Source organism: Stigmatopora nigra, chromosome 23, assembly GCF_051989575.1.
Source record: "Stigmatopora nigra isolate UIUO_SnigA chromosome 23, RoL_Snig_1.1, whole genome shotgun sequence".
In the NCBI taxonomy this organism is placed as follows: domain Eukaryota; kingdom Metazoa; phylum Chordata; class Actinopteri; order Syngnathiformes; family Syngnathidae; genus Stigmatopora; species Stigmatopora nigra.
The window spans coordinates 2,400,001-2,427,620 of record NC_135530.1 but is presented as its reverse complement, the minus strand read 5'-3'; the positions used below and the strand labels follow the sequence as shown (position 1 = coordinate 2,427,620).

The following is a 27,620-nucleotide window of genomic DNA, read 5'->3' as shown; positions in this document are numbered from 1 at the left end:
AATATAATTTTGAGAGCTGGTTTCAACAGTAAACTCTCTGTCACCATTTGACCGGCGACCAAAAGGGACCAAAAGACCAGCGACCAACAGACCGGCGACCAAACGTCCTAGCACGACATGAATTCTTTTTTAACAAAAATTAAATTGAGTGTCATTAAGCAGTGAGAATGGTTCACATGTACCCAAAAATCCACAAACCAAAAGTCATTTGATGGACAGGGGCAAAAGTAGGCCAGCCAGCCAACGGCAGCGATAATGACGAAGCGGTGTGGAATCCTGAGCCAGCTTCTTGGCCCAGGATACGTCCCCCGTAGGGCCTCGCTGCTACGTTGTGCGCCACGCTTGTCCCTCACATGCCGCCACTCTCGTCACATTAGTCCGCCGCTCAAAACCTAATATCTGCTTGCTAACAGTCCGACATTTTGTCACACTAGAAAAAGCCCCATGAAATGCAACGTAATCATCTCCAATACACAAAATACTGTCTTTCAAACATTTGCCTTTTTTGAAGAAACGTCATCTAAATTCAAAGCGAAACAGTCATTTTATTGGCTGTCAATTTTGACTTAAGAGTATGGAAGAGTTTCATAGTACACATCCTTCCATATTTCTTTTTAATTCCACACTGCGGCATCACATTACTTTAGTTTTATGGCTTGAGTGCTTGTGTTTTCTGACACGGGACTATTTTATGGGCTCTTAATGCATCAGTCACCTGCTATTAATGGCCTTCTTCTTTTAGATGAGCCTTGACGGATGTTTTTGCAGCTTAGATACTTTCGTCCTTTATTTTATGAGATGTTTATGAATGCGTCGCTGCATTTAACGACGCGTCTCATGTTAGAAGGACGGCTTATTAATAAGCAAGGTACTACTCAACATGTGTTATTTCTTTGCCAGCTGACTTCCGACCAAAGTCCTGCTTTATTCTAAACATACATACATATATATATATCATCCTTGAATTATATTATTGGATACCCGTAACTCCAAGAGTGACATATTGATGACTCTATGAAAATATTGTCAATCAATGTCATTGTAAATCTGTTTTTTATGATATGATTCATTCTAGTCAAATAAGGCAATGCATTTGTATACTAATTGAAAATACTTAGCTGGCATAATGTTTTATATTTAAATTGATATAGAATTTATCAAATTAATTTTGTTTTTATTCTAATGTTCATAAAGTGATTAGATTTTAGTATTTAGGATGTTTTGGTATGTCATTGAATTACTTTTTGGGCATTTATGGGTCTCAGTATGTTGACACTATATTTATGTGTGATATTTACATGGCGACATTCCATACTATGATTTATGCTACTGTTGATTCAAGAAAAAAATATTTTTCACTAAGAAATGTTCGACTGTTAATGATTAAATAGTTCGATTTCAGAAATAGTGTATTTACTTGAATATAATCTGCATTTGTCGGACAAAAAATGATATCTAAATCGAGGCTATGGCTCATATGCACAATGTAATAATACAAAATTCTACTTATGTATTTTTTTGTGCAATAGAAGATTCATTTGCATTTACTCATACTCATATTATTTGATTTAAATTGATAACAATATGGAGCACATTAGTTAAACTTTTTTAAAAATTTAAATAAAATAGACACATGTTAACCACATCCTTAATATTCCTAATGTTTCCATAGATAAAAAAAAACAACAACCTTACTTGATTACATAAAAAAAACAGAGCAATTTTGGATTCTGCACCCAAAAAAAACTCATTCAATGAAATTAATGACAAAGGGGAGCATATTAGTTAAACTTTTTAAAAATATAAATCAAATAGACATATGCTAACCACATTATTCTTAATACTCCTATTGTTTCCATAGTCAAAAACAAAACAAAAACCTGACTTTATTGCATAAAAAACTGAGTATTTTTGTTTTCTGCACCCTAAAATAAACTCATTCAGTGAAATTAATGACAATGGAAGTCCAAGCAAGAAAACCGACAAGAATGGGGAGAAAAAAAGTAAAACAAAATATTTATTATTGTATATCTTTTGATTTCTTACGTTTTCCTCCCTAGCGCATCACCTCAAACTGGTCCGATACTCCTCTTTGGCTCTCCTCTCATCTCTCTCCTCTCTCCGTAATCCCTCCTCCTCATGAATACATTAACTCCACAGCCTTAAACTGAGTTTAGCTAGCGGCTCAGCGTTACAGCACATCCTATTACCGACTTTAAATCATTAATGTGACATGCTTTTCACTCCATTTTTCTCCCCCCACTAAACACTCACAGTTTTGTCGCATAAACTATCCAACAACATACTTGCATTATTTCAATTTAATCATTTTTTTGTATGAAAAAGTTCAAAATCCATAAAAAAATGCAAATCTGGCCTCACTATAATAATTCAGTTTTTTTTTTTAAAGAAGTATTGTGATGGAAATAGCCAAGAGGATAATTTCACTTTAATCTGAGCTAACTCCTACAGTGTACTTTAGGCTGTATGAATGAGATTTAATCTGGGAGTACTTTATGTACAATAAAGAGGAAAGAAAGAATTAAAATCCCTTTTCTTGCTCTTCAACTATTCAAACATAAACCTTTTTCTCAGGTTTTTAGCTTCAGGCGGTCTCTAAAAAATTCATCATCACGCCCAGAGAACAACTAAGTCCTTTTACTTACTTGGAGGACTTCCCGATCTTTATTGCATCAAAAGGACATTTGCACATATTTGTGTGTGTGTGAGAATATGCTAATGAGCAAAAAAATCATCTCCATCCGGAGTGCTTTCAACTGTGTTTAGTTTTTGTTTTTTTTGTTTGTTTTTCTTCTCCTTGGGAGTTGATTGGCGAGCATATGGACGCGGGGAGAAGGACATGGTTTTCACAAGAGTGTTGAGTGGGGTTGTGTGTTTTTGAACTTGTGTAGAGTGTAGGCATCAATTAAAGATCAGGCTGTCGATTTTTCGTATATAGCAAACTACGGCCTGCGGGCCACATACGGCCCCTTAGGTTTTATAATCCGGCCCACCGACGTTGTCCATTTTTTTCGTCCCCAAGATGGCACGGTCACATGGAAGCCAGTGGCAGTAGCTCTGTCCACTCTTATTTGTTTTTCGTGTTTTATAGCCGCTCTATCTTTTTTTAAATTTATTATTATTATATTATTATATTTCTTAATACATTCCTTTTTACTTTACTTTGTACTTTATACTTTTTACTTTAATGATGAGTGATGAGTATGTTAATACTTTAGTCCTTTTTTTCCGTTTAGGTTTCATATGTACTGTTAACGGATGCACTTTTTTATGTTTCGTATCTTGTGCTGACCCGGCCCATATGTCAAATTTTTTAAGTCAATATGGCCCCCGGGCTGAAAAGTTTGCCCACCCCTGGCCTGTAGGGCATCCGCTTGCGTCTGCTTTGTTTAATGAGGCTTGGGCCGGTCTCAATGGGGCGTGATTGACGCTATACTGGGCAACTGAACTTCTCCAAAATAGACAGGGCGCCTTATAATCCAGTGTGCTTTATATACAGAAAAAAACATTAAAATCTGTCATTCATTGACGGTGCGCCTTATAATGTGGTGCGCCTTACAGTCGGGAAAATACGCTACACTAACTATAAACTTTTTTGTAAATATGCTAAAAATAACACCCGTGCAATTGCGTGTAACCAAAAAAAAGTACTTTCATTATGTATCAAAAAGTAGACATTTTACACACTAACCAAAAATACATATACGGATACATTTTGTTAATTTAATGAAGTAGAAGTGAAAAGGACAGACACGGAAATTTACCGAACACATTGTTGTCTTTATTAGAGACTTGTTTGGCAGTAATACTGAAAAAAGTGAACTTAGAACAGATTGTGATGGTAGCCCATGGCTTTTTTTCTTTTTCTTTTCCCTCAATTTTATGTTGTTGCTTTAATAATTGTCTTTTTCTGTGTGTGTGTATGTGTGTGTACATGTGTGTGTGTGTAAGTACCGCGACTCTTGTGGCATGGATAAACATCAATAAAATAGAGGAAGATAAAGGAGAGAGAGAAAACAAAAAAAAACAAATATACAACTTATATTACACTGTGTTATGAACAAAATATAAATCTATAACTCTATGTTATATTTACATAATTATCTTTCTTGATTTTTCAAGTTGAGATGGTCAGATATTTTTTTTTCAGCATTATTCACTTTCTTTTGAGCTCCACACATGACTTTGATTGTCTTAAATAATATGATCGCCTTCTACATTGTTTCGATATGAGGATGGGGGAAGGGGGCGGGGCCAAACTTTTACAGCAGGGTTGATTGACATCCCCGAGACACCCCCTCCCATCCTCTCTCTCCAGCATCGTAGCGTAATAACGGCCGTACAGCAAAGTCAAGTCATAATAAGTCATGGTTCTGTAGAGCTAAAAAAAAAGTAACCCCCTTAAAAAAAGGGAATAAAATAATAAAAGAGGCTCCTAATAAAGAGTTTAAGAGGCCGAGTATACACAGCGGAACACCATTGGTAGGGGTAAACACTGCTTTCCTATGATTAATCAAATACTAAACACACAAACAATATGTACAGGATTGATTCTAAGTGTAAAAAAAACAAAAACAATAGAAAAAAACAGCATAGGACTTGTTTTTTATGGATAATCTCTTAATTTGTGTGTGTGTGTAAGTGTGTGTGTGTGTATGGATGCCAGCCAATGATGTTCCACTACATAACCGGCAGAGCTAGTAAACATTGGGGTTTGAATAAAAAATAAAGGAATAATCTTCACATTATGCATTTAAAATAAGCATTACAAATAAACTTAATAATTAGAATGAAAAATATCATGTTCTTCTTTTTTTTTCTCTGTCTAGAGTCTGAGTGCTTTTTAAAAATTGGGTTTTTTTTACGGAAACCACCCTTTACGGAGGATTAATCACAAATGTATTTTTTCAAAATAAAATAAAATAAGTCAAAATAAAAAATCAAATCAAATCTAAAAAAAAAATAAAAAATGAAAGGAACCAGACAAGGTTGTCGTTCAGATCTAATAAAGTAAAATAAAGTTATAAAAACACGATATAGAAGCAAAATAAATATACTGTACATAACTTACTAAACATAGCTGACCATCCTCATAGTAATTATTGTTAATATTTAGAATAGAGGCAGTTTAGAGAAATAATAAAAATACAGTATTCAAAATACAAAATGGAAACACTGACTGGCGGGACACAAAAAAAAATGTGTGTGTGCATGTTGATGAACAGCAGTTAGTTGTCTTTTTCTTTTTTTTTAAGGGTTTACACACGCACTTGCACAGTCGTACTTGCACGGTTCAAGCTAAGTCGCACTCCTTGTTGGTGGAGGGAAGGCCCGAGATGAGCGGGTGGGTGGTGGATTGTCTCGCAAAACACAGTGCTTCTTGTCATCAAGCCAACCCATAAAATTATAAATTAAAAACAAAACAACAAAAAAAACAACCCTAAATGTCCTTGTAAAGGTAGGGCTTAAAAAAACTGCAAATCTCCAGGAATAAATCATTTTTTTTACTCTTTTTAAAACTAAACTTGGTGTTTTTTTTGTGTAGGTGCTTCACAAGAAACCAGGTAGGGAAAAGAAATGTCTCTTTTTCCTATTATTATTATAATTATTATTCAAACTTAGCACAAATAAAAACAACAAATCACATTCACAAGCCACTTATTGGCACCGTGTACCTGAGTGAGAATATTATAGAACCGAAAAAGGGAAAAAAAAGTTTTTTTTTCTCTCAAAAAGTGTCTCAAGAAAAAAAAAAAAAAGGTCCGCCATTTTTTTAAAGTGTCGTCTGTTTTTTGGCCGCTGTTTTTGCGACTTTTTATCCTGACGTCCTTTATACTATATCCGGCTGGCTTTGTCTTCCTCCCAGATTGTGTAACAGTCAGTATTGGGTGGTTGTCCTACGCTTCAGCTGATTGGTCGAAATGCTGGTTTTACGGGACTCTCTTATGGGTGGGGTAGAGGGCGGGGCTTATCGACACAAAGCTCCGCCTATTGAGCGATATGATTTTCGTTATCGCTGGCGTAGTCGGCTTCCTCGTCCTCGTAATCGAAGTCGTCGTAGACGTCGCCGTTGCTGTCGTCTAACCGAAGCTCCTCCTCCTTGATGCTGGGTTCGTCGCCCTTTGGCCCGCCCATGTGGGAGGAAGTGTGGTGGGGGTGGTGGTGGTGGTGGTGGTTGTTGTTGGCGTTGGGCTCGGGGCTGCTTGACATGCTGGAGTGCTCTGAGGGCATCTGGGGTGATGGCATGCCCGCCATGGAGAGGGCGCCAGGGTAGACTACGCCCGCCGATGAAAGGGGGAGTTGACTCTGTTGGCTGGAAAGTATAGCACAGTCAGATCGTGGATAGACATTGAAAAGGGAAGAAGGGAAAGACAAGGGTGGGATTTTCGATTCCATTGTGCTGCGGCACACGGTGTGATCGGATGTTTGGTCGCCCGGGCTTTTGGTCGCCGGTTAAATGGTGACAGAGAGTTTACTGTTGAAACCAGCTCTCAAAATTATATTCATGAGAGACAGTTTAATATCTAAGAAAGAGAGAGTCTAATATCTAAGTACTGTTTCATATCGTAGTACTGTTTCATATCTAAGTACTGTTTCATATCTAAGTACTGTTTCACATCCATGTACTGTTTCATATCTAAGTAGTGTTTAATATCTAAGTAGTGTTTAATATCTAAGCAGTGTTTAATATCTAAGTATTGTTGAAACCAGCTTTCAAAATTATATTCATGAGAGACAGTTTAATATCTAAGAGAGAGAGAGAGTCTAATACCTAAGTACTGTTTCATATCTAAGTACTGTTTCATATCTAAGTACTGTTTCATATCTAAGTACTGTTTCATATCCATGGACTGTTTAATATCTAAGTAGTGTTTCATATCTAAGTAGTGTTTAATATCTAAGCAGTGTTTAGTATCCAAGTACTGTTTAATATCTAAGTATTGTTGAAACCAGCTCTCAAAATTATATTCATGAGAGACAGTTTAATATGACAAAACAGGTTGGATGCGTACTCACCCCACGCTGAAGTATTGCCTCATTTCCTGCCGCCGGGAACGCATGATGGCCTTGTACTCGCCAATACGCAGCTTCTTGCCGTCCACCAGGCATGTGCGCTTGGGCCGTGGCTTGTACTTGTAGTCGGGGTACTTCTCCAGGTGTTGCTTGCTGAGGCGTGCCTGTTCCTCGTAGTACGGTTGCTTCTCTAGATTGGTCATTGCTTTCCAGCGGGAACCTTTAAAGGGAGAAGTTTTGTCAACGACAATATATGATATATGATACGATATATGATGATATGGAATTGCGGAAGTGAAGTTGATACAAAACTCACTTGCCATTCTAAATAGTAACATGTATTGGGGAAAAAAAGCGTAGACATTAATGTCTTGTAGTTTTAGGGAAATATTGTACTTGCTAGGAGATATTTTGTAGTTGCAGCAAAGGCATCTTTCACTCGTGACTGGACGTTTGGTCGCCGGTCTTTTGGTTGCCGGTCAAATGGTGACAGGGAGTTTACTGTTGAAACCAGCTCTCAAAATTTCAACAGTAAACTCTCTGTCACCATTTGACCGGCGACCAAAAGGGACCAAAAGACCGGCGTCCAAAAGACCGGCGACCTAACATCCGAGCACCCTTCCAATACGGTAGTTAAATATTGTTCATTGTAAGTTAGTTTATTACTTGTACAAATTTTACTAGTTAGTCTATATAAAACAAGAAGAACTTAAAATATATTCCCTCCTTCACATCCAAAACCCCAATTCCACCAAATATCCCACCCATACATGTCTTTTCTTTCCATACAGAATTACCCCAATCAATTAACAAAGCAAGACAAAGCGCAAAATCGTTAGCCACTAGTAATGAATCATTATTATAACTCAGGCGAGATGACGAGACGTTGGAGAACGGGTTTAAATTGCAGCCGAGCGTCGGTCAGTGGCATCCACTCGGGAAAAGTGGGGTTAATGAGGGGACGCCAGGTACTTATCCACACTAATGAGGGTTGTTCCCGGTAGCGGCGGAGCTTGGATCATAGGCAAGTGTAAGTGTGTATGTGTATGTGTGTGTGTGTGAGTGTGTGTGGGTGTAATCTTGCGCCTGTTTCCCTCTAGCGCAGCCTCATATCTGGTCTGAATTTGCACTCGACTACTGTATGTTTAATGGCTAAAAGCTGTCAGCACTTGGCTGTCCTCGTCTGTTCTACGATCTGTTAGCAATTGAGGCCGAGGGAGATAGAGAACCACTGGAGAAAGAGAGAGAGAGAGAGAGAGAAGAGAAGAGGCTTATTAAAACCAGATTTCCCAGATTTCTCAATCGCTTAGAAGCTCTTTAAAATGTCAGGGTTGATCCCAAAGGCCCGGGTGAAATGTCAGGCGGTGTGTTGCTTGTTTAATGCCTTATGGATCTATTATAGTGAAGGGTTTTTTGAAAGAAGAGAGATAGAAACAATGCGTATTTTTCATTGTTATTCTTTGTGAGCCATACTAGGAATTTAAAAGTCAAAATATATACATGAAAATGAGTGTTTTTTCAATTTTTTTTGTAATTTCTACACATTTAAAGTGGAAAAAATGAATATTTTGTTTAAATATTCTCATGCTGTTGCTAATTAATGAGGATGCATTCCAGAAGTGTATAGTGAAAAAAATAGGATTAAAGCAGTTCTAGATGTAGTATCTCACTTCTGTCACCAGCGATTTTCAGGTTAGATAAGAGCCAGATTTTCTTAAAAAAGTATATTTTAAATTTTAAAAAACAACAACTACTTCTACATCATTGGTCGGGTACCTTTTTGACAGAGAGATAGCCATAAACAATTCATATTTTCAATTGTTATTCATTGAGAGCCATACTCTGAATTTACTAGAAGTAAAAATACATGAAAATATCTACGTTTTTAGTCATTTCACTGCCTTTAAAGTAGAAAAAGTCTCAGAATTATGTTGACAAAATTGTTACCCTGATGCTTATCAATTGGATGCAGAAAGGTTTCATTAAAAACTGGAAGATTAAAACAGATTTTAACTCACATCTTAGCAGAGAGCCATAAGTACCCATCAAAAGAGCCACATATGGCTCCCGAGCCATAGCTTCCCTACCCCTGAATTATACTGTCATTTTCCACACGTTCTCTTGCCGTTCAAGAACAAGTGTGTGTGGGTTTCCGTTCTTGATGTGCGACAAAGTGGAAGTGTTTGTTTACCAAGAATCTTGCTGATGTTAGAGTTGTGCATGTCGGGGAAAGCCTGCAGAATCTTCCTGCGCTCGTCTTTGGCCCAAACCATGAAGGCGTTCATGGGCCGTTTAATGTGAGGCTCGCTGCTGCCGCGACCTCGAGCTTCGCGGAATATCCGTGAGTCTGACACGCTCGGAGAGCCTGAGGGGAGAAAAATGAGAGCTTTTAGGTACGATTTGATCTGAAATGTGGACTTGAAAAAACTAAACTAGATTGAATGACTTTGTTTAAAAAATAATAATTCAAATAGGTGAAAAAGGGTTCAAAATATACAAATATTGGTAAATGTTTTTTTTTTTACCTTGTGTTTTTTGCATATGTTGCAGTTGTTGTTTTTTTAACCATCCAATATTATATTCAAGTACAATTATTGAACCTAACATAAATATTGAAAAATGTTTAGTTTTGGAAGAAATACAACTGATAATAATATAAAATGTAATTGGAAAATTGTATTCTACTGTGTGATGAAAAAAAGTAAGATAAAAAATGTCTTAAATAGATACAAATACAGGACTTTATATAGAAATGCATTTTTTAATATACTTTTAATTGCATGGACGCTTACCTTTCAATTAAATTTAAAACACACTAAGAATTTCTACTGTTATGCTCTTTACTAAACATAAATTTAAACCTATGTGGATTAAAATGATGAAAAATACATTAAGAAATATTTATCAATACCTAAAACACACATAATACAACAACATTATACCCAAACCTGAAATTATACACCTAAAACCTAAAACATACTAGATATAATACTTCAGATTCTTGTTATATTTTGACTTATTTACCATCTGAGTCGCCACTCATGGTGAAATCCAACATGGCGTGGCTGAACTTATCCTCTGCCTGCTGCTTTAACTGTTGACTCAAACTCTCCAAGGCCGCTTTGTCCTGCAAAACCCACCAAAAAAAACCCCAAAAAACATTTAAAAAACAATTTTCCTTCATTAAAACACAACAACACACTTTAAAACACTGCAAAACCCACCAAAAAAACCCCAAAAACTTAAAAAAAAAACATTTTCCTTCATTAAAAAACAACAACACTTTAAAAGTCACTCAAAAACATCCACAATCACTTTCCCAATTCCCGCTTTGGAATATTTACGAGCATTTAGAATTCCGAACCACCTGCACTGGACGAGCATCGCGAAGGCCCCCCATAGGTCGATGCATTAGAGAGGAAAAACGGGGCCACATTGGGGGTTACCCGCTAAGTATTTACTCCCGCCAATAAACGCTTAATTCACTGCACATTTACATGCTTAATGTGTACTACAACTTGGCAGCCGTTTTTATTTTTTTACACGTTAATTATGTACTTAAACGCGGCCAGCAACCCCCTTGTTGTCTTCTAAAACAACCTTTTCAAAAAAAAACCTCCATTTAAACACGACCCGAACGTGCCGGCTGCAAGTTTTTAGCTGTAAAAACGGTTTAATTGTTAGCTATAATTTCCCCATTGCATTTTGAGTTAAATAGACAAGAGAGCTATTTATCTCTCTGGAGTCATCAGCAAAGAGATTTGTAGGAATTATCTGCGTGTCAAACATGTGATCAGAGCTCATTTTACAGGGAAGGGGAAGAAAAAAAAGGACATCATGTCCTCCATGTGCTTAGATATTAAGATTAAATATGATGTACAAGAGGGGAGACAGAGTGGATGACAGGCTAGTCTGACATTAAGCCCTAAACGCCGTATACAAGGAAAGTGGATTGAGCAGCTGACATAGGCGCCGAGACACAAAGTAGCGACAAAACTAATCCCTTTCCGAGTGTCAGGGACGACAATTCTGGTGTGTCGGTACCCGTGGCTTGACAAAGCCAGAAAAAATGGAGGGAGTAGAAGTGAGTGTATGGGTTGAGACGTAATCTACGACAGTTTTTCTGAAAAATGGAGTCATGCCATGGATTTTTGTGTTTTTGGTGACAGGCAGAATTGTTCGATTGTCTTCCACAAGATGGTGTAAGGTTGAGCTGGTTAACTGATGTTAAGCAATATGTACCGTATTTTCACGACTATAAGGCGCTTAAAAGTCTTACATTTTCTCCAAAATAGACAGTGCGCCTTATATATGGAAAAAACTGAAAACCAAGAACGAAAAACCACCACTGTCGGATATTAAAAAAACACAAACGCCTGAACTGAAACAATACTGTTAAATATGCAGCTCCCATCTTAGTGTACAACATCTTCCATCATTTAGCTCCTCCCCCACTGCAAGATTTTATACAAAAAAACCCAAAACATCAGCAATGGCCGGCTCTAGAGGTGACTGTAAAGTAGTGAGTGCTTCATACCTGGAAGTCAATAGCAATTACCGTATTTTCACCACTATAAGGCCCACTTAAAAGTCTTACATTTTCTTCAAAATAGACAGTGCGTCTTATAATCCAGTGCACCTTATAATATAGTGCGCCTTATATATGGAAAAATGGCATTCATTGAGGGTGTGCCTTATAATGCAGTTCGCCTTATAGTCGTGAAAATATGGTACATTGAATGTGTAGCTCATATTTGCAGTTGACTTGGAGGGGTGCAAAAATTTTTAGTTGTGTTGGGTTAATACTCAAATACATTTTTTAATTAACATTTTTTCATGTGTGCAGAAATATTGTCTGTCGGAGTTGAAAATGGAGCCATATCGGCATTTGTGAATGATGTAGAAGTAGTTGTTGTTGTTTTTTAACATTTAAAATAAACTTTTTAAAGATAAATGTTATGCAGTTGTAGTGAGAAAATATTGGTTAATTTTTGCAAAAGCCAGTGTCACGTCTTTACCTTGTCGGAGCGTCCATTGTTGAGTCCGAGGCTACTGACTGCCGCCACTTTAGCGTCGAGCACCTGCTGCTCCCGTTTAAGATGTTCCTTCATCTGTCGGGCCTCGGCGAAGGCCTTGGTCACGGCCTCGTGGTCGTTCAGGTAGGCTCCCGACGAGAGCGACGACAGCAAGTCTGCTGAGACAAGCGGTGGCGTTTTTGTCATCTTTTCAAATGACCGTGAATGTCATTTGCATTTGGTGCTTAGTGGGAAGCACGCTTCCCCTATTTTTTTGCCAAGAGGTCAAGACATTAGCATACACTTGGAAGAAAAGGGGAACCGAAGTGAGTCAGAATGCACCCCGAGCCAGTCTTGGCTTGGAGCTAACCGCCCTTTTGATTTAAATAGGCACAAATGTGTACAGACGTTCCTCTACTTACAAACGAGTTAGGTTCCGAGCTCTTGTTCATAAGTTGAAAGTGTTCATAAGTTGAAATTGTTCATGAGTTGAAATTGTTCATAAGTTGAAATTGTTCATAAGTTGAAATTGTTCAAATTGAAGTCAGTGCTATATTTTGTATTATAAAATTATGTTTAAGGCCTATAGAAGTATATTGAAGGTTTATATAAGTGCATTTGTATGTTTAAGGCCAATATAAGTATATTGAAGGTTTATATAAGTGTGTTTGTATTTTTAAGGCCTATATACGTATACTGAAGGTTTATATAAGTGCATTTGTAGGTTTAAGGCTTGTATAAGTAACCAGCATTGGTTTGTACTGAAAAAAAAACATTTAATAAGATGGAGTGAATACATACAGTACTGTATACATACATTAGAGAGAGATTTGCGAGAAACTGGCCAAAAGAAGCTATCTAATGACTATTGCAGTTTTAGTTTTTTCATCATAAATGTGGTAGCACTGTATGGCATCATTCAATTGATTTGCAACCTTTGTGCAATGTTCAATATTTGGGTCCTGCTGCTCCATCTTTCTCTTTCTAAATGCTACTGACGGTCAAACAATTCAAATTGTATTCTCGTGCAACGCTCACCACTTTCTCACGCGCATCAAGCTTCTTTATTATTACCACTTTGGTTTCAAATGAAATGGCTTGCCTAATCCTTGCACCTCCCTCACTTTTCAGCCTTTCCCTTTTCACCAACCATATTGAATAATAGATGCACCAGATACTTAATGATAGAAATGAAAAAGTATCTTTGCGCACTGGAGATACGTTCACGCACTTCCGCACTGCAGAGGAAGCTGGGTGAGCCGAGTTCTCACAGCGCCAGGCGTGCAATACAAAATCGAAGTTTTCTAACGTATTTTTCGACATAAACACAATTTGCAGACATGTTCGTATATACCGTTTGTTCGTAAGTTGAATATTCGTAAGTAGAAGAGCGTCTATATTGATATTTGACAATAAAATTACATCTTTAATTCCACATTTCTAGCCAGGTAACCCCTTCAAACTTCTCCATCACTCGCACTCACCGATAACAAAGAGCCGCCATTGGTTTAAGGGGGTCTTTATCTGCGTTAAGCCGCCACCCCCCACCCTCGCTAATGCCATCTCAGGCCAGATTACCGGCTTCAGATTGGTAATGACAGAGCCGTGAACTCTTTTAGAAGTCGAAGAGAATTCTGGACGTGTGGGGGGTTGGGTTTGGTTTTTGATAGAAGAAAAAGGTGACGGCAGTCAATTTTAATCCCCCCCAAAAAGGGGAGGGAAGTGTATGTTTATGTGTGTCAAAATGACAGTGATGCCAACTATTCAGACAAGTGTATGTGACCCAAATAGTGGAGAAGGCTTCTGTTACTCTCTTTATTTCATTTTAGCCTCTTAAAATCCCCCCTACGACAGGCAAAGAGCATTTTAGGACCACAAATGCTGGCAAACTTTGGCAATGGTGACAAACGCATAGCAAAAAAAAGGGGTTGAAATTGAAGGCAGTGACAAGCCATCAATTTTACTTGAGATGGGAAGATGGATGGCCAGTGAGATGATGGAGAGAAACTGGCCTGGAGGGTCTGTTAGGCAGTGGAATGACTGAGAGATGTTGGCATCACTTGCTTTTTTTGTCATACCATTAGTGGTTGTAGTAGTTGTTTTCTAAAAGGATATATCTAAAATATACTCTCAAATTGGAAGTTTTCATGTAAAAGTTTGATTTGAGTATTGGGGAAATGACTCAAAATTAATTTAGAGTTCCCTGTTTAATACACAAAAAAATACTGCTGAAAGCAGCTCTCAAATTTATATTCAGGAGAGTTTAATATCTAAGAGTTTAATATCTAGTATTGTTTAATATCGAAGTATTGTTTAATATCTAAGTATTGTTAAATATAGAAGTACTGTTGAAAACAGTAGATATTTAGATATTAAACTCTCGTGAATATAATTTTGAGAGCTGGTTTCAACAGTACTTGGATATTAAACAGTATTTGGATATTAAACAGTACTTAGATATTAAACAGTAATTAGATATTAAACAGTACTTAGATATTAAACAGCACTTAGATATTAAACAGTACTTAGATTTTAAACAGTACTTAGATATTAAACTTCTCTCTTAGATATTAAACTTCTGTCTTAGATATTAAACTTCTCAGATATTAAACTTCTCTCTTAGATATTAAAGTTCTCTCTTAGATATTAAACTTCAATTTGACCAATATTCACATTGAAGTAAATAGTGACTGAAATCCAAAGACAATTTCAATTCCATTTCACTTATTCTGATACTCTGAAATATATATTTTAATGTACACTTTCTCCCCCCAAAATTATGAACAAGAACACATCCCAAACTACCCCCAGCTAGTCTCGACTCTTTTCCAACTTTCCCATCTCTCCAATCCCCCTTCCAAATCTCCAACAAGAACCCTAACACGCCTACCAACCACACTAACAAATACACTAATAACCATGATAAACCCTGCCCGGCAACAGATGGACCCCAACATTCGACATCGGCTCATCACAAAAGCATCCAAATATTCCTCCGGATCACACACACAAACTTTAAATGCTCTAATCCATTTTTCCCGAACAAAAAACATCTGGGACCGCTAATCCACTAATCTGATATTAAATCCGGCGATTTGTTGAAAAACAGTGAGATTAGCCGAGAAGTCAGATTGGGTTTGACGACAAAATGATGCATTTGTGTAAGCTTTTGTGTGCGTTTTAGTTGTATTTTTCAGCCTCGCTCATGTAAAAAGCTTCTCTAATCTCATTGGTGATACCTCCTGTCTGTCATACGTGCCTTAATTTATTATTCCCCCGCTTGTTAATCCCTCTTGCATCTTTTCTACCCCCCCACATCACCACTCATGTCTCTTTCAGTTACTAATAAACACATAACAATGCAGCAGGCCCGCCAGGCAAATAGTAGCACGGAGGCGGTGGATGGGGGGGTTTGGGAAGGAATAAAAACACCCAACAATAACACAAACATACTAATTATAGCTTGTTACATATGTGAAATATTTGAACTATCTGCGTAGCATGAAAAATGGATTAAATGCCACAAAACAGCGATTCATTTAGGTTCTGTTTTATGTATGCGCGCAAGGGTGCATATGATCGGGGGTGATTACGCCACCGACAATGGCGACACTTGCAAGGAACGTTGCTATTTTTGGGGGTATGTTTGCCGACAGCGTACCCAGGGATGTTGTTGCGTTTAAATTAAAAAAAAGGGGATTGGTGCAGCCTGGCTCAAAAAGCGATTTTTTTTGGATATAAGCCCGTGGTGGCAGCATATGTGTCAAAAAATGAAAATGTATGGAATGAGGAAGGAGAATTGGACTAAAAAAACATAAATAATGGTTTGCTGTTGTGGGATTTGGGTTGGGAAATGTTGCATTTTAGACAAAGCAATAAGATTTCAATGTTTTTGAATTGGTGTGGAATTGGAGGGAATTGGAGAAAAGAAGCTAAAAGGGAATTGAATATGAAATTTAGTGACCAATGTGTGTGTGTGGGAGTTCAGTTGTATTTAACTTTGGAGTTTAATTTGCTAAAATGATGTCAATTTGAGGCAGGGGTAGGGAACCTATGGCTTGGGAGCCATATGTGGTTCTTTTGATGGGTGTATATGGCTCGGGAGCCATGAGTGGCTTTTTTGATGGATGTATATGACTCGGGAGCCATATGTGGCTCTTTTGTATATGGCTCTTCGCCTTTTTAAATCATATTTTTCTTCATTAGACTTCTGCATGCATTCTCTCATTGATACTCATTGATTAGCAGCAGTGTAATAATGTTTTTTAGAATAATTCAGACTTTTGTTAACTTTTGAAGTGGTGAAATGAATAATAAATGCTCACATTTTCATGTATTTTTACTTTTAAATTCTTAGTATGGCTCTCAAGGAATAATGTTTGAAAATATGAATTGTATATGGCTCTCTTCGTCAAAAGCTTAGCTTGACTTATTAAGCAAAGTATTTATTAGTAAGTATAAGTATATATATTATTAGTATAAGTATATATTATTAGAAAAAGTCACTGTTTGGATCATACGTTTGAGTTTGGAGAAAACCTGTATTAAATACTCTTAAAACCCTTTTTGAGAATATTTAACTCAGTCATTGGTAAAATGGCCATTAATCTCCATGACACTTACTATGCCACATTTTTCGATGCTATTTAAACATGGAAGACAAAGAGTAGACCAACCTATTGAGCTGACTCTTGCCGGAGGTCCTCCGATACTGGAGGGTGCCACACTGTGCTTCAGGGAGCCGCCGACGGAGCCCAGCTTGGCGGCAGCGGCAACGGCAGCGGGGACCTGTGGGGAAGTTGGGGGGGAGTTGGGTGACTTGCTCTCGGATGCCCTAGGCTTGGCCGACAGGTTCAATGGCTGTGCGCCCTCACTGTCCTGCAAAAACCAAAACAGCACAGTGTCGCCCGCTGTGACTAGCAATTCGGGGGTGGGGAGCGGATCTAGCCAGTCTGGCCGGGAAGGCCAACCGGGGCGCATGCCGTTGACATCCATCCGCATGCAAACCAGTCCGGGTGCTTTCCGATTGGGGATGTGCACATGCCGCATGCAGCCCTCGACATCATGCACTAGTGTGGAAGCATCACGCCTCCCATTGCTCTGTGTAGCACAACGCCAGCGCTTCTAGTATTTTTCATAGTGGTGGCCTTGTCGCCCTTGCTGTTGACCTCACATGCGTGACCGGACATTTGGTCGCCGGTCTTTTGGTCCCGTTTGGTCGCCGGTCAAATGGTGACAGAGAGTTTACTGGGGAAACCAGCTCTCAAAATTATATTCATGAGAGGGGGCTTATTATCTAAATATCTACTGTTTTCAACAGTACTTAAATTTTAAACAGTACTTAGATATTAAACTCTGTCTCATGAATATTATTTTGAGAGCTGGTTTCAACAGTACTTAGATATTAAACAGTACTTGGATATTAAACAGTACTTGGATATTAAACAGTACTTAGATATTAAACAGTACTTAGATATTAAACAGTACTTGGATATTAAACAGTACTTGGATATTAAACAGTACTTGGATATTAAACAGTACTTATATATTAAACAGTACTTAGATATTAAACAGTACTTACATATTAAACAGTAATTAGATTCTAAACAGTACTTAGATATTTAACAGTACTTAGATATTAAACTCTCTTTTTTGAATATAATTTTGATAGCTGGTTTCAACAGTAAACTCTCTTGTCACCATTTCACCAGCAACCAAAAGGGACCAAAAGACCAGCGACCAAACGTCCAAGCACCCTTCGCATGATGGCAAATTTCACTCTAGGCTAAAATATCCTGGAATTGTGCTGTTCTCTTCATTTCTCCATAGTGTAATGACTTGAATGGCTGCCCAGGTTGGGTCGTACATACAGTGAGCTATATCCACTCATTATGGGCTGACTTTCACTGATTCCCACTCCTTAAGCCTTTCACAACTCAATTAAGCTCTTCCAATTAAGCCCCTCTGCACTTTGATAGGCTATGTGTGTGTGTGTGTGTGTGTGTGCGGTGAGGCCTAACCGGATTGTTCTTCATTAAGGGGGAGGGGGATCTTCACTAAATCGAGTAAAAAGATGTCTTCCGCCAAACAATGAGAACACAGGAGAGTAGGAAAAGACAAATAAAACAAACGAGAGGGGATCTTCTCAATCCTGACCCATATTATACCAAGCTTTGGCTGCCGAATGCCTTTTGAATATTTATTACAAATAGATAATGCTTCTCTGCCTCTTGTACAACGGATGGGGGAAATTTCCTCTCTTAGCCAAAGCAAATCCTATGGTGGGAAGGTGGCCAACCTGCATTATGCCAATGTAGAGGAATTAGTTGAGACAGTCAAGCTGAGAGGCTTGGACCCACTTGTTGTGTGTATGGAAGCGCCAGACATTGTTCAACAAGCTTTAAATTGTGTGTGTGTGAGGCCTTTAAAGCCTGCGTGTGGTTGGGAATGGAGAATCGTACAATTGCTTTTGTGTCTTTTTTGGCGGATAAAATAAACGAAGTGATGTCAGAGAACAGAGGGAAACCGGATGGGTGTGTTTGGGAATCAAGTTGTTTGGTGGGTACACTTCCAATGTAGAACATTTACCATTTTTGGGGGGGGAAATAGTTGCCTTGAGTTCAAGTGTTTAGAAAAGTTGGCTTATTTTCAGCTGTATTTGTCGTATTTTCCTATTTACTGTATTTTCACGACTATAAGGCGAACTTAAGTCTTAAATTTTCTCCAAAAAAGACAGGGCGACTTATAATCCAGTGTGCTTTATATATGAAAAAAAGTGTTGTTCATTGAGGGTGCGCCTTATAATGCAGTGCGCCTTATAATGCAGTGCGCCTTATAATGTGGTGCACCTTATAGTTGAACTAAAATGCAAAAACAATTATGTCAATATTTTTATCATTTTACTCCCAAAAACAGCATAAAGCAAAAAAACTAGTCCAACTATTCTCCAGCACACCTTTAGTAATGTCTAAAACAAATAGATTAACACGACTACACCATTAAAACTAATGAAATTCGACGACAATTTCTCCCTATGAGCTTGTCCATTACCATTAGCAGACTTTATAAATTATCCCACCGACAATATCTAAGTGTAGTTATCCGAAAACAAAATCAAAACAACTCCTCAAAATCTTAAATTAGGCCAACAGTACCCCTCCATCTTATGTATAAGAATGTAGCAGTGATTTGTGCATATGTCTTCTTCCCCAACATCTATGTGTGTGAATGTGAATGTGCACAAGTGTCTCACCCGAGGGTAAAGCACTTAAGCGATGTGTGCCTGAGTCCAAACAGCTGTGAGCAAAGGCAGGCAGCGGGTCTCTAAATGACTCCAGACCTGAGACTCATCCCACAGGGGGGAAGGCACCTCTGAAATATACATGTCGCTCGCCCAAAAGAGACAGAGAGAGAAAAAAGAAGGGCGGTAAAAGAGCAGATGATAGAAGTCATGAGCACAGCGGTCACTCGGCCATTTGGGCTCTACGGAGCCCGCCGGGGTCCGTACGCTAGTCTGCCATGCTCCCACCGGGCAGGGGGGGGATTATTACGGTTTTTCCGCCATGGGCCGTGGCACTCTGGGGTCAGCCCAAGTCCATATATATGATAATAAGACGCGCAGGGAGTTGGAAGGAGGTCTGGGATGGTGATGATGTGGATGTGACCCTGCTTGTCAACAGATTCACGTGGTTTATTCTCAGGAGGATTTTTTTTTAAGGGTGAGGGGGAATTGGGATGATCTTGCTTGGATTTTAGAGTATATTTGTTTTAAATGGCGAGGGGAGTGGATAGTAGTTGACATAGTTGAAATAGGGATTATTTATAGGCGATAAATGGGCGGAAATGTTGTTTTTTATAGTCGTTTGGGGGCTTGTTGTGGATTTATATCATTTAAAGCGGGTTTGGAACCTTTTTTTGACAGAGAGAGCTGTAAAGAATTCATATTTTTAATTGTTATTCATTGAGAGATATATTCATCTAACGTGCTGAGTTAACGTGCGTTAGGCTTTATCTGTAGAGTTGATGGTTGGATAAGAAAAGACAGGAAAAGAAGGCACCATGCGCACATCACGCCCAGACAAACATTGACAACGTTTATGTCGTAACGCTAGAAAAAACCAATGTAAACAGAATTTGCTACACCTTGTCAATCAATGCAAATTGTTGCGAGGATTTACAGCAAGAAGTACATGTAGCATAACATAATCAGCATCCTTTTAAGAGAGTTTCAGCACAGCCAAAGATGCAACTTAGCCAATTTTCACTTTGAACCGAGTGGGTTTTTTTTAAAGGGGGCGTCGGCATGAGCCAAAAAAAAAGAACTAATTGAATTTTGGGTCTGTTCCATTGACCAAATCCTGTTTTTGTTTAGTTTTTAATTAATAGATTAAATTTGGAGGAGGAGGAATGCACTTAACAAAGTGTTTTTCGTCCTTCTCGTATTTTTATGCAGCACTTATTAATAGTGAAACTAATTGGCTTTTTATACTAAAAGCACTTTATGATATGAATTTCAGTCATTCATAATATGATTTATGGAAGATTCAAGTGTGTTATAAATAAGGTCATCGTTAACGGAAAACTAGAGTTGACCAAACATTTTCGGCACTTGAAATCAATCAAATTACAATTAAAATGGACTGAAACTGTATTGTGAGCAATGTTTTCTCTATTTTTTTGTTGGTCTGGGCAGAAAGACAACGTTTCTTAGCGCACTGAGTACCAGTGTGAGTGACATCATCATTGCTCGCCAGTATCACAACTGCCATAAGCAGGTGCATGTCAATGTTGCCTCTAATTTTTCATGTAAAACATGCTGTAAAACAGAAAAAACATAAGAGTGGACAGAGCTACTGCCACTGGCTGCTGCTTAAACGGCGCCATCATGGGGAAATGTGTAAAAAAAAAAGATTAAATTTTATTTACTGTATGCCATATGATCGCTGCTGCGCAGAGAAGACGAGAGTAGTGCGCAATTGTGCTTGCGTACAGCTTAGAGGGAACTTTGGTTGTAATACAAAATTCTTGCAATTTAGTCAATTTACTCATATAAACTGCTAGTTTTTTTTCCTCTTACTTTTGAACAAATTCATTCATTAATAGTATTCCAGCTTTGATGCTACTCAGAAAGGAGTATTTAGTTTTTTTTGGCTTATTTTCCATTAAAATTGATTGAAGTTTTGGATTGCTGCTGCGCAGAGAAGACGAGAGTAGTGTGCAATTGACATTAAAACTAAAAACTAGACTTTACCAATTTGTATCCACATCGTTTGGATTTTGCAAAATAAAATCTCTATAATTGTCACGTAAGGGGAAAGACATTTTTGCAAAATATTGGTCTGACGGTCAACTGAGCTTCACTTGACCCCCCCATGCATTTTTATGTAGAAGAAATTGACTTTTCCAGCGTTAGTGCACTTCCTCATGTTTACCTTAGCCTTGTTTGCTTGCGGGGAGTTGCGGCCCTTGTCGCTCTGTGCGTGCACGTTGTTGGGCGGGGAATGCGTGCCCAAGTTGACTTGGGACGCCAAACCATGCTGCTTAGCCCCGGGGGAGACCTGCATGGCCGCCAGCTGAGCTGCGTACAACTGCTGCAGAGGGTTGAAAAAAAAAACAGGGCGGGGGTGGACGTAGGACGGAAGAGAAAGGGGCAGCATGAATAAATGAATACCAGCGTAAACAAAAAAGCTAAAAAGCACACGGAGAAGAGGCCATTAGTGACCGGGTTTGTTTGTGCCACACAGAGAAGGGACATTGCCTGTCTTTTCTACCCTCCCTTCCGTACTAGACTTCTTTCTTAAGCCCCTTGGGAGAAGCGCTAACAGCCTCTTTGACCATAGGCCCTGAGATGTCCTCTCCAGGTGCATCTTGGGATATATTGAGGTCATATAAATGACTGTTTTGACCAAAAAATGACAGTTTTGAGCAAAATATGACTGTTTTTGACCAATAAAGGACAGTTTTTGACAAAAAATACAGTATTCGACCAAAAAAACACAGTTGTTGGCTAAAAAATGACTCTTTGGCTAAAAAAAAACTGTTTTTGACCAAAAAATGACTGTTTCTGACCAAAAAATGACAGTTTTTGACCAATAAATGACAGTTTTTGCCCAAAAAAGAGTTTTTGACCTAAAAAAAAAAATTAATCGGCATCCCCTTGACAAATTTGAAATCCATAGTGCACATATTGAAGTCCAAAGATTGAGGATTATCATGTTTGTTCATGTTACTGTCAAAAACAAACCATAAAAAAGTGGAATACCACTATCTGATTGTAACCATCCTCCTTTATTGCGCCTTGTCTTGTCATCTTAGTTCATAGTTCATTTTTCACGTATGCGACACTCCTGGATGAATAATCTGCGCTTTTACTCGGATTACCAACTGCCTCTTTGTCATTTTTCCCTCAGTCTGAAAGTGAAAACCCCCAAAAAGTTATGCAAACATAGTACACTTCTCTTTGTTTGTATCCAATCTGCAAGAAAACATCTTATCGCCATAATCGAGGCGTTTAATTAAGCAGTATTATGTTGTCTTGCTTATTTATGCAATCATTTTTCTGCCACAATTTAGAGGGCGCGTCAGTTTTCCTCAAGTTTTTCTTTCATGCCACTTAATACAAATCTGCAGTAGCCACAAATTATGAAGAGTGGAAAAATGTCGCTTTTTTGGAAAGAACCAACAGATGTATTTGTATATTTGTGTACCCTCCTCCACTCAATTTGGGAGTTAAGATTATTTATTTCAGACTTTTGTTTTCAGGGAATGCAAGTACGCTTCCTTCTTTTTTTCTATAGTTTAACTTGCATCCTTCTGTTGGGCTTTGGCGGTCGGCCATTACTGCTAAACAAAGGCTGCTTATGCAAATGGCCAAAAAGAAAGAGATGCTGTCTTTTTTTTTTTTTTGCTATTCTTCGTCTTTCTGTCTGTTTGCACCTCTCTCTCCATCAGCCTTGACAGCAGCCGTAACTCCCGATTCCCTCTGCTGTCGTGATACAGACATTTGTCTCTCTTTTAGACAAATAAGAAGAGGGAGTCAATCGAGCTGGCGTGCACAGAAGGGAAAAACAAGGAAAAAAATAGAAGGGTTTGGTGGGAACTCATATTTGATTGTGGAATAATCTGCTGCCTGTCACTGACAATATTCATTGGGAGTTTGTCACAGATTTTGGATTGAAAGAACTGGCATGGTGAGGTAGTGGTGGTAGTGTAGGTATGGGCAAACTACGGTTTGCGGGCCATATATGGTCTTGTTAGGCTTTTTAATCCGGCCCGCCTACGTTGTCCAAATTATAATTATTTTTTTTTCCAAGATGGCGCCGTCACGCAGAAGCCAGTGGCAGTAGTTCTGTCCACTCTTATTTGTTTTTCGTGTTTTACAGCCCTTCTATCTTTTTTTAAATGACATTTTAATATTTCTTAATACATTCCTTTTTACTTAATACTTTATACTTTTTACACTAATAATAAGTGATGAGTATGTTAATACTTTACTCCTTTTTTTCCTGTTTATGTTCCATATGTACTGTTAACGGATGCACTTTTTTACATGTATCATATCTTGTGCTGACCCCGCCCATCTGTCAAATTTTTAAAGTCAATATAGCCCCCCCTGCCCCAAAAAGTTTACCCCCCCCCTGAACTAAACCCTTCTTTTAACATGTAAAGCCCATTAGAATAACAAAAAAAACAAATTACTAAGTAGACTATTGACTTAAAATATGTTGAAAACATCTTTTCCCGCTTCATTGCCTTTTACAGTCAAAAAATATCTACACTTGTCCTCCCTACTCCGAGGAAAGAAAGTATAATTGCGGACCACTCGGCAGACGGGAAGCGATGCCACAGTAGCGACGGAGGGGGGGCCGTAGCGGGCTTTGGCGGTCCGCTGACAGGGGCCAGCTCGCTGAGATTGGATCAGCCTGGGCTTCAATTAGTTGCTTTGTACTGCCCATCGCCCTTCCACTAGCCACACCCCCTAGCGAGTAGACTGTAGGCGTTATGTGTGTGTGTGTGTGTGTGTGTGTGTGTGTGTGTGTATTCGGCCATATTTGGACCAGTGCTTCAAAGGCCGCTTTATTTGCAGACTGTATTGAGTTCCATTACACGGCCAAGTCCTGTCACTCAAAGCTCACTCAATGGGTTGACAAATACACACACACATACGCACATATACGCGCACTAAAGGAGGAGAGAGGGACCGCCGAGTACGCCCAGAGCGTCGCCACGACGGCGTGCATGTCAACAAACAGGAAGTGACAGCACAGAACCCCCTGGGGTGGCTGGAGGAGCAAAAGTGTGGTGACGCACACACACACACGGGTGCTTACACAAGGCGTGCACACACATGGTGAATCAACAAATAGGAAAAGGGGAAATGCAATCATAGTTGTTGGAGGAGAATAAGGAAATTGAAATGTCAGTCTTCAAATGCGTGTGTGTGTCGGAGATGAACTGAGAAAACTATCTATTTTTTAACATTTTTAATTCTCTAATGTGATAATGTATTTTAAAGCAGGTTTAGGCTAAGTGTTATTGACAAAATCTGCAAAAATTGTCATGATATAACTAACTACAAGTATTTTTTTATGCTTTAGCGAACTCCCACTTATGGTAACTTTAACGTAATTTATAGCAAAATAAGATGCATGATATTGCTTTGCAAATATATGTGAAATTGCATTTTTTTGGAGGATTTTCGCCAAATTCCAACAGTAAATTTTGTTTATTATGACTTGATAGATGATGTATTGTACATCCAGATGTGAAAGTGTTCTTTTAGTTTTTGACAAAAAAATGACAGTTTTTGACCAAAAAAATGACTGTTTTTGACCAAAAATGACAGTTTTTAACTGAAAAATGAGTTTTTGACCAAAAAATGACTGTTTTTTTACAAATAAAATGACTGTTTTTGACCAAAAATGACAGTTTTAGAATAAAAATGACTGTACCTTGATAAATTTGAAATCCAGAGTGCACATATTCAAGCACAAAAATTGAAGATTATCATATTTGTTCATTTTACTGTTAAAAACAAACCATAAGAAAGTGGACTACCACTATATGATTGTTACAATCCTCCTTTATTGCTCCTCGTCTTATCATCTTAGTTATTCTTATTATTTTTTACATATGAGACACTCCTGGATGAATAATCTACGCTTTTACTCGGATTACCAACTGCCTCTTTGTCATTTTCCCCTTCAGTCAAACCGCTATTGTTTCCGCCGAAACCAAAGACCATTGTTCCAAAAAACCTCTAATGGGTTCTTTTCTGTCTGTCTCGCCCACTTTCCGTCTGAATACAACATTTTCACAACACCAAAAAACCAAAGTCGAACTCTTGGAAAGTCAATTTAACTCTATTCTAATGATATGTTTAACTATGTGAGAAATGCAATTGGCGTATTGACTTCCCCATTGTCATCCCTCATATCTTTCGTCACCGTCTCCCTCTTACAACCCCCCACCGCCCGCCCACCGCCCGCCTGTCTGTTGTCCGCCTGTCATCCATTTCTCCGGTGTGTACAGCGCTATAATCCAGGACAATATGTTCCAACATCTGCCTCTCCATATGATGCCTGACCTACGCCATTGACCCTCTTTAAACCATACACACACTTAGAAACACACGCAAAATTCACAAAAATCCTTCAAATACTTCAACACCACCTACCCCCCTACACCCCCCCCCCCATCACCTCGCTTAAGTGCATTTATATCCACGGGTCTTGCCTGTCCTTCTCTGCATATTTGTGTGGATAATATCAATAATATCAAGGGTCAATAAAAGAGCCAGATTAATACAGTCTAATGCACAATGTCACACTCATCCACCCCCCCACCACACACCAGATTAAGATGCTAAATGCCAACCTTGTGCACTCAGTAGCCAGGAAAAAAATTGCAAAGGATGTGTGGCATTAAGCCGACATTGAGTGTGAGAAGGACTCCCATTTGTACTAACACTTTATAAATCGTTAGGAGATTAATACAAAAAAATTCGTATGAACAGAAAACCACTCAAAGGATACTTTCGTGTTATTACCGGAGCGACCAATCGACATTTTTAAATGATTTAAGAAATTTTATGCTAAATTTGCAAATAATTCTTCGATTGTTAACCCTATTTTGTTTTTACTGAGTCGCATATATGGAAGAACTATATACACGTTGTACCTGAGTACAAATTGAATTGTTTTATGAGTAACTAGAGCAGGGGTGGGTAAACTTTTAGGCCTGGGGGGCCATATTGACTTTAAAAATTTGACAGATGGGTCGGGTCAGCACAAGATATGATACAGATAAAAAAGTGCATCCGTTAACAGTACATACGAAACATGAACTGAAAAAAAGGACTAAAGTATTAAGAACTCATCACTCATTCTTAAAGTAAAAAGTATAAAGTACAAAGTAAAGAGGAATGTATTAAGAAATATTAAAATGTAATTTAAAAAAGATAGAGGCGCTGTAAATCACGAAAAACAAATAAGAGTGGACAGAGCTACTGCCACTGGCTTCCGTGTCACCCCGCCATCTTGGGGAACCAAAAATAAATTTGGACAACGTCGGCGGGCCAGATTAAAAAGCCTAATGAGCCGTTTGTGGCTCATGGGCCGTAGTTTGCCTATATCTGAACGAGAGAGACTACGTGCAAAAATAAAATAAAAATAAATAACTGTCGCAAAAAGTGACAGGCCTAGCCAAACCTTAAAAAATACTAATTACTTATTACCCAGAAAATATTATGTTACCCGCTACACTACAGTAACCTGAAGACTAAATACTTAACAAATGACATGACCCCTAAAAGAAATCCCAGCATATTTAGACTCGTTGAGCCCTTCCAAATCTCTGACAAAGCCTTAATCTCAATGCGAGTGCCTGAAAGATGTTTTCTTTCTTTTTTTTTTTTGGACAAAGCTGAGATTTGAAGCGAGTCGGAACACTGCGTAACATATGGACGACTAGATTGCAACAGTGATCTGAGGACACCAACAACGCGCACACACTCGGCCGAGTCATAATGAAATCAGCGGCGGCGCTGGCAAACGTGGCCGCTGATAGAATTTCCCACCGCTTTCTTATTCCTCCCATGGTGCGTTTAAGGAGCGACAGGTGCAGGTGGATTTTTGCAGACTACCGCTTGAACTTCATTTAACCTGAATGAGTCAGTGGGCCCTTGTGCAGAAAAATGACTTTTTGTGCGTTTTTGTCACTCCACGTGGGTTCTATATCTGAGTAGATGTAGTTTTTAGCGTGACCGGATGTTTGGTCGCCGGACGTTTGGTCGGTGGACGTTTGGTGGCCGGTCTTTTGGTCCCTTTTGGTCGCCAGGTCAAATGTACTTAGATATTAAACAGTACTTAGATATTAAACAGTACTTAGATATTAACCAGTACTTGGAGATCAAACTCTCTCTTAGATATTAAACTCTCTCTCTTAGATATTAAACTCTCATGTATGCATTTTATATCTGACTAGATGTAGTTTTTGGCGTGACCGGACGTTTGGTCGCCTTTCATTTGGTCGCCGGTCAAATGTACTTTGATATGAAACAGTACTTAGATA

At 38.5% G+C, this 27,620-nt stretch overlaps 1 protein-coding gene and 1 long non-coding RNA gene across 3 annotated transcripts in view; one reads left to right on the top strand and one right to left on the bottom strand.

The window, feature by feature from the left end:
• The window catches only part of LOC144181273 (uncharacterized), a 52,879-nt gene that overhangs the window by 8,214 nt on the left and 17,045 nt on the right, over positions 1 to 27,620 (top strand). The window lies entirely within an intron of this gene.
• Positions 3,781 to 27,620, bottom strand: part of sox5 (SRY-box transcription factor 5) — an 80,026-nt gene continuing 56,186 nt past the window's right edge. Inside the window, exons 9-15 of one of the 2 annotated variants that reach the window (XM_077709656.1) lie at positions 21,482 to 21,640; positions 16,727 to 16,928; positions 12,054 to 12,229; positions 10,060 to 10,162; positions 9,227 to 9,400; positions 7,039 to 7,255; positions 3,781 to 6,334 (exon numbers count right to left, since the gene is read on the bottom strand). In XM_077709656.1, the coding sequence (XP_077565782.1) occupies positions 6,010 to 6,334; positions 7,039 to 7,255; positions 9,227 to 9,400; positions 10,060 to 10,162; positions 12,054 to 12,229; positions 16,727 to 16,928; positions 21,482 to 21,640 (1,356 nt within the window). In that variant the 3' untranslated portion in view covers positions 3,781 to 6,009. The remainder of the gene's footprint in view (positions 6,335 to 7,038; positions 7,256 to 9,226; positions 9,401 to 10,059; positions 10,163 to 12,053; positions 12,230 to 16,726; positions 16,929 to 21,481; positions 21,641 to 27,620) is intronic. The other variant, XM_077709657.1, reaches the window with a different exon arrangement.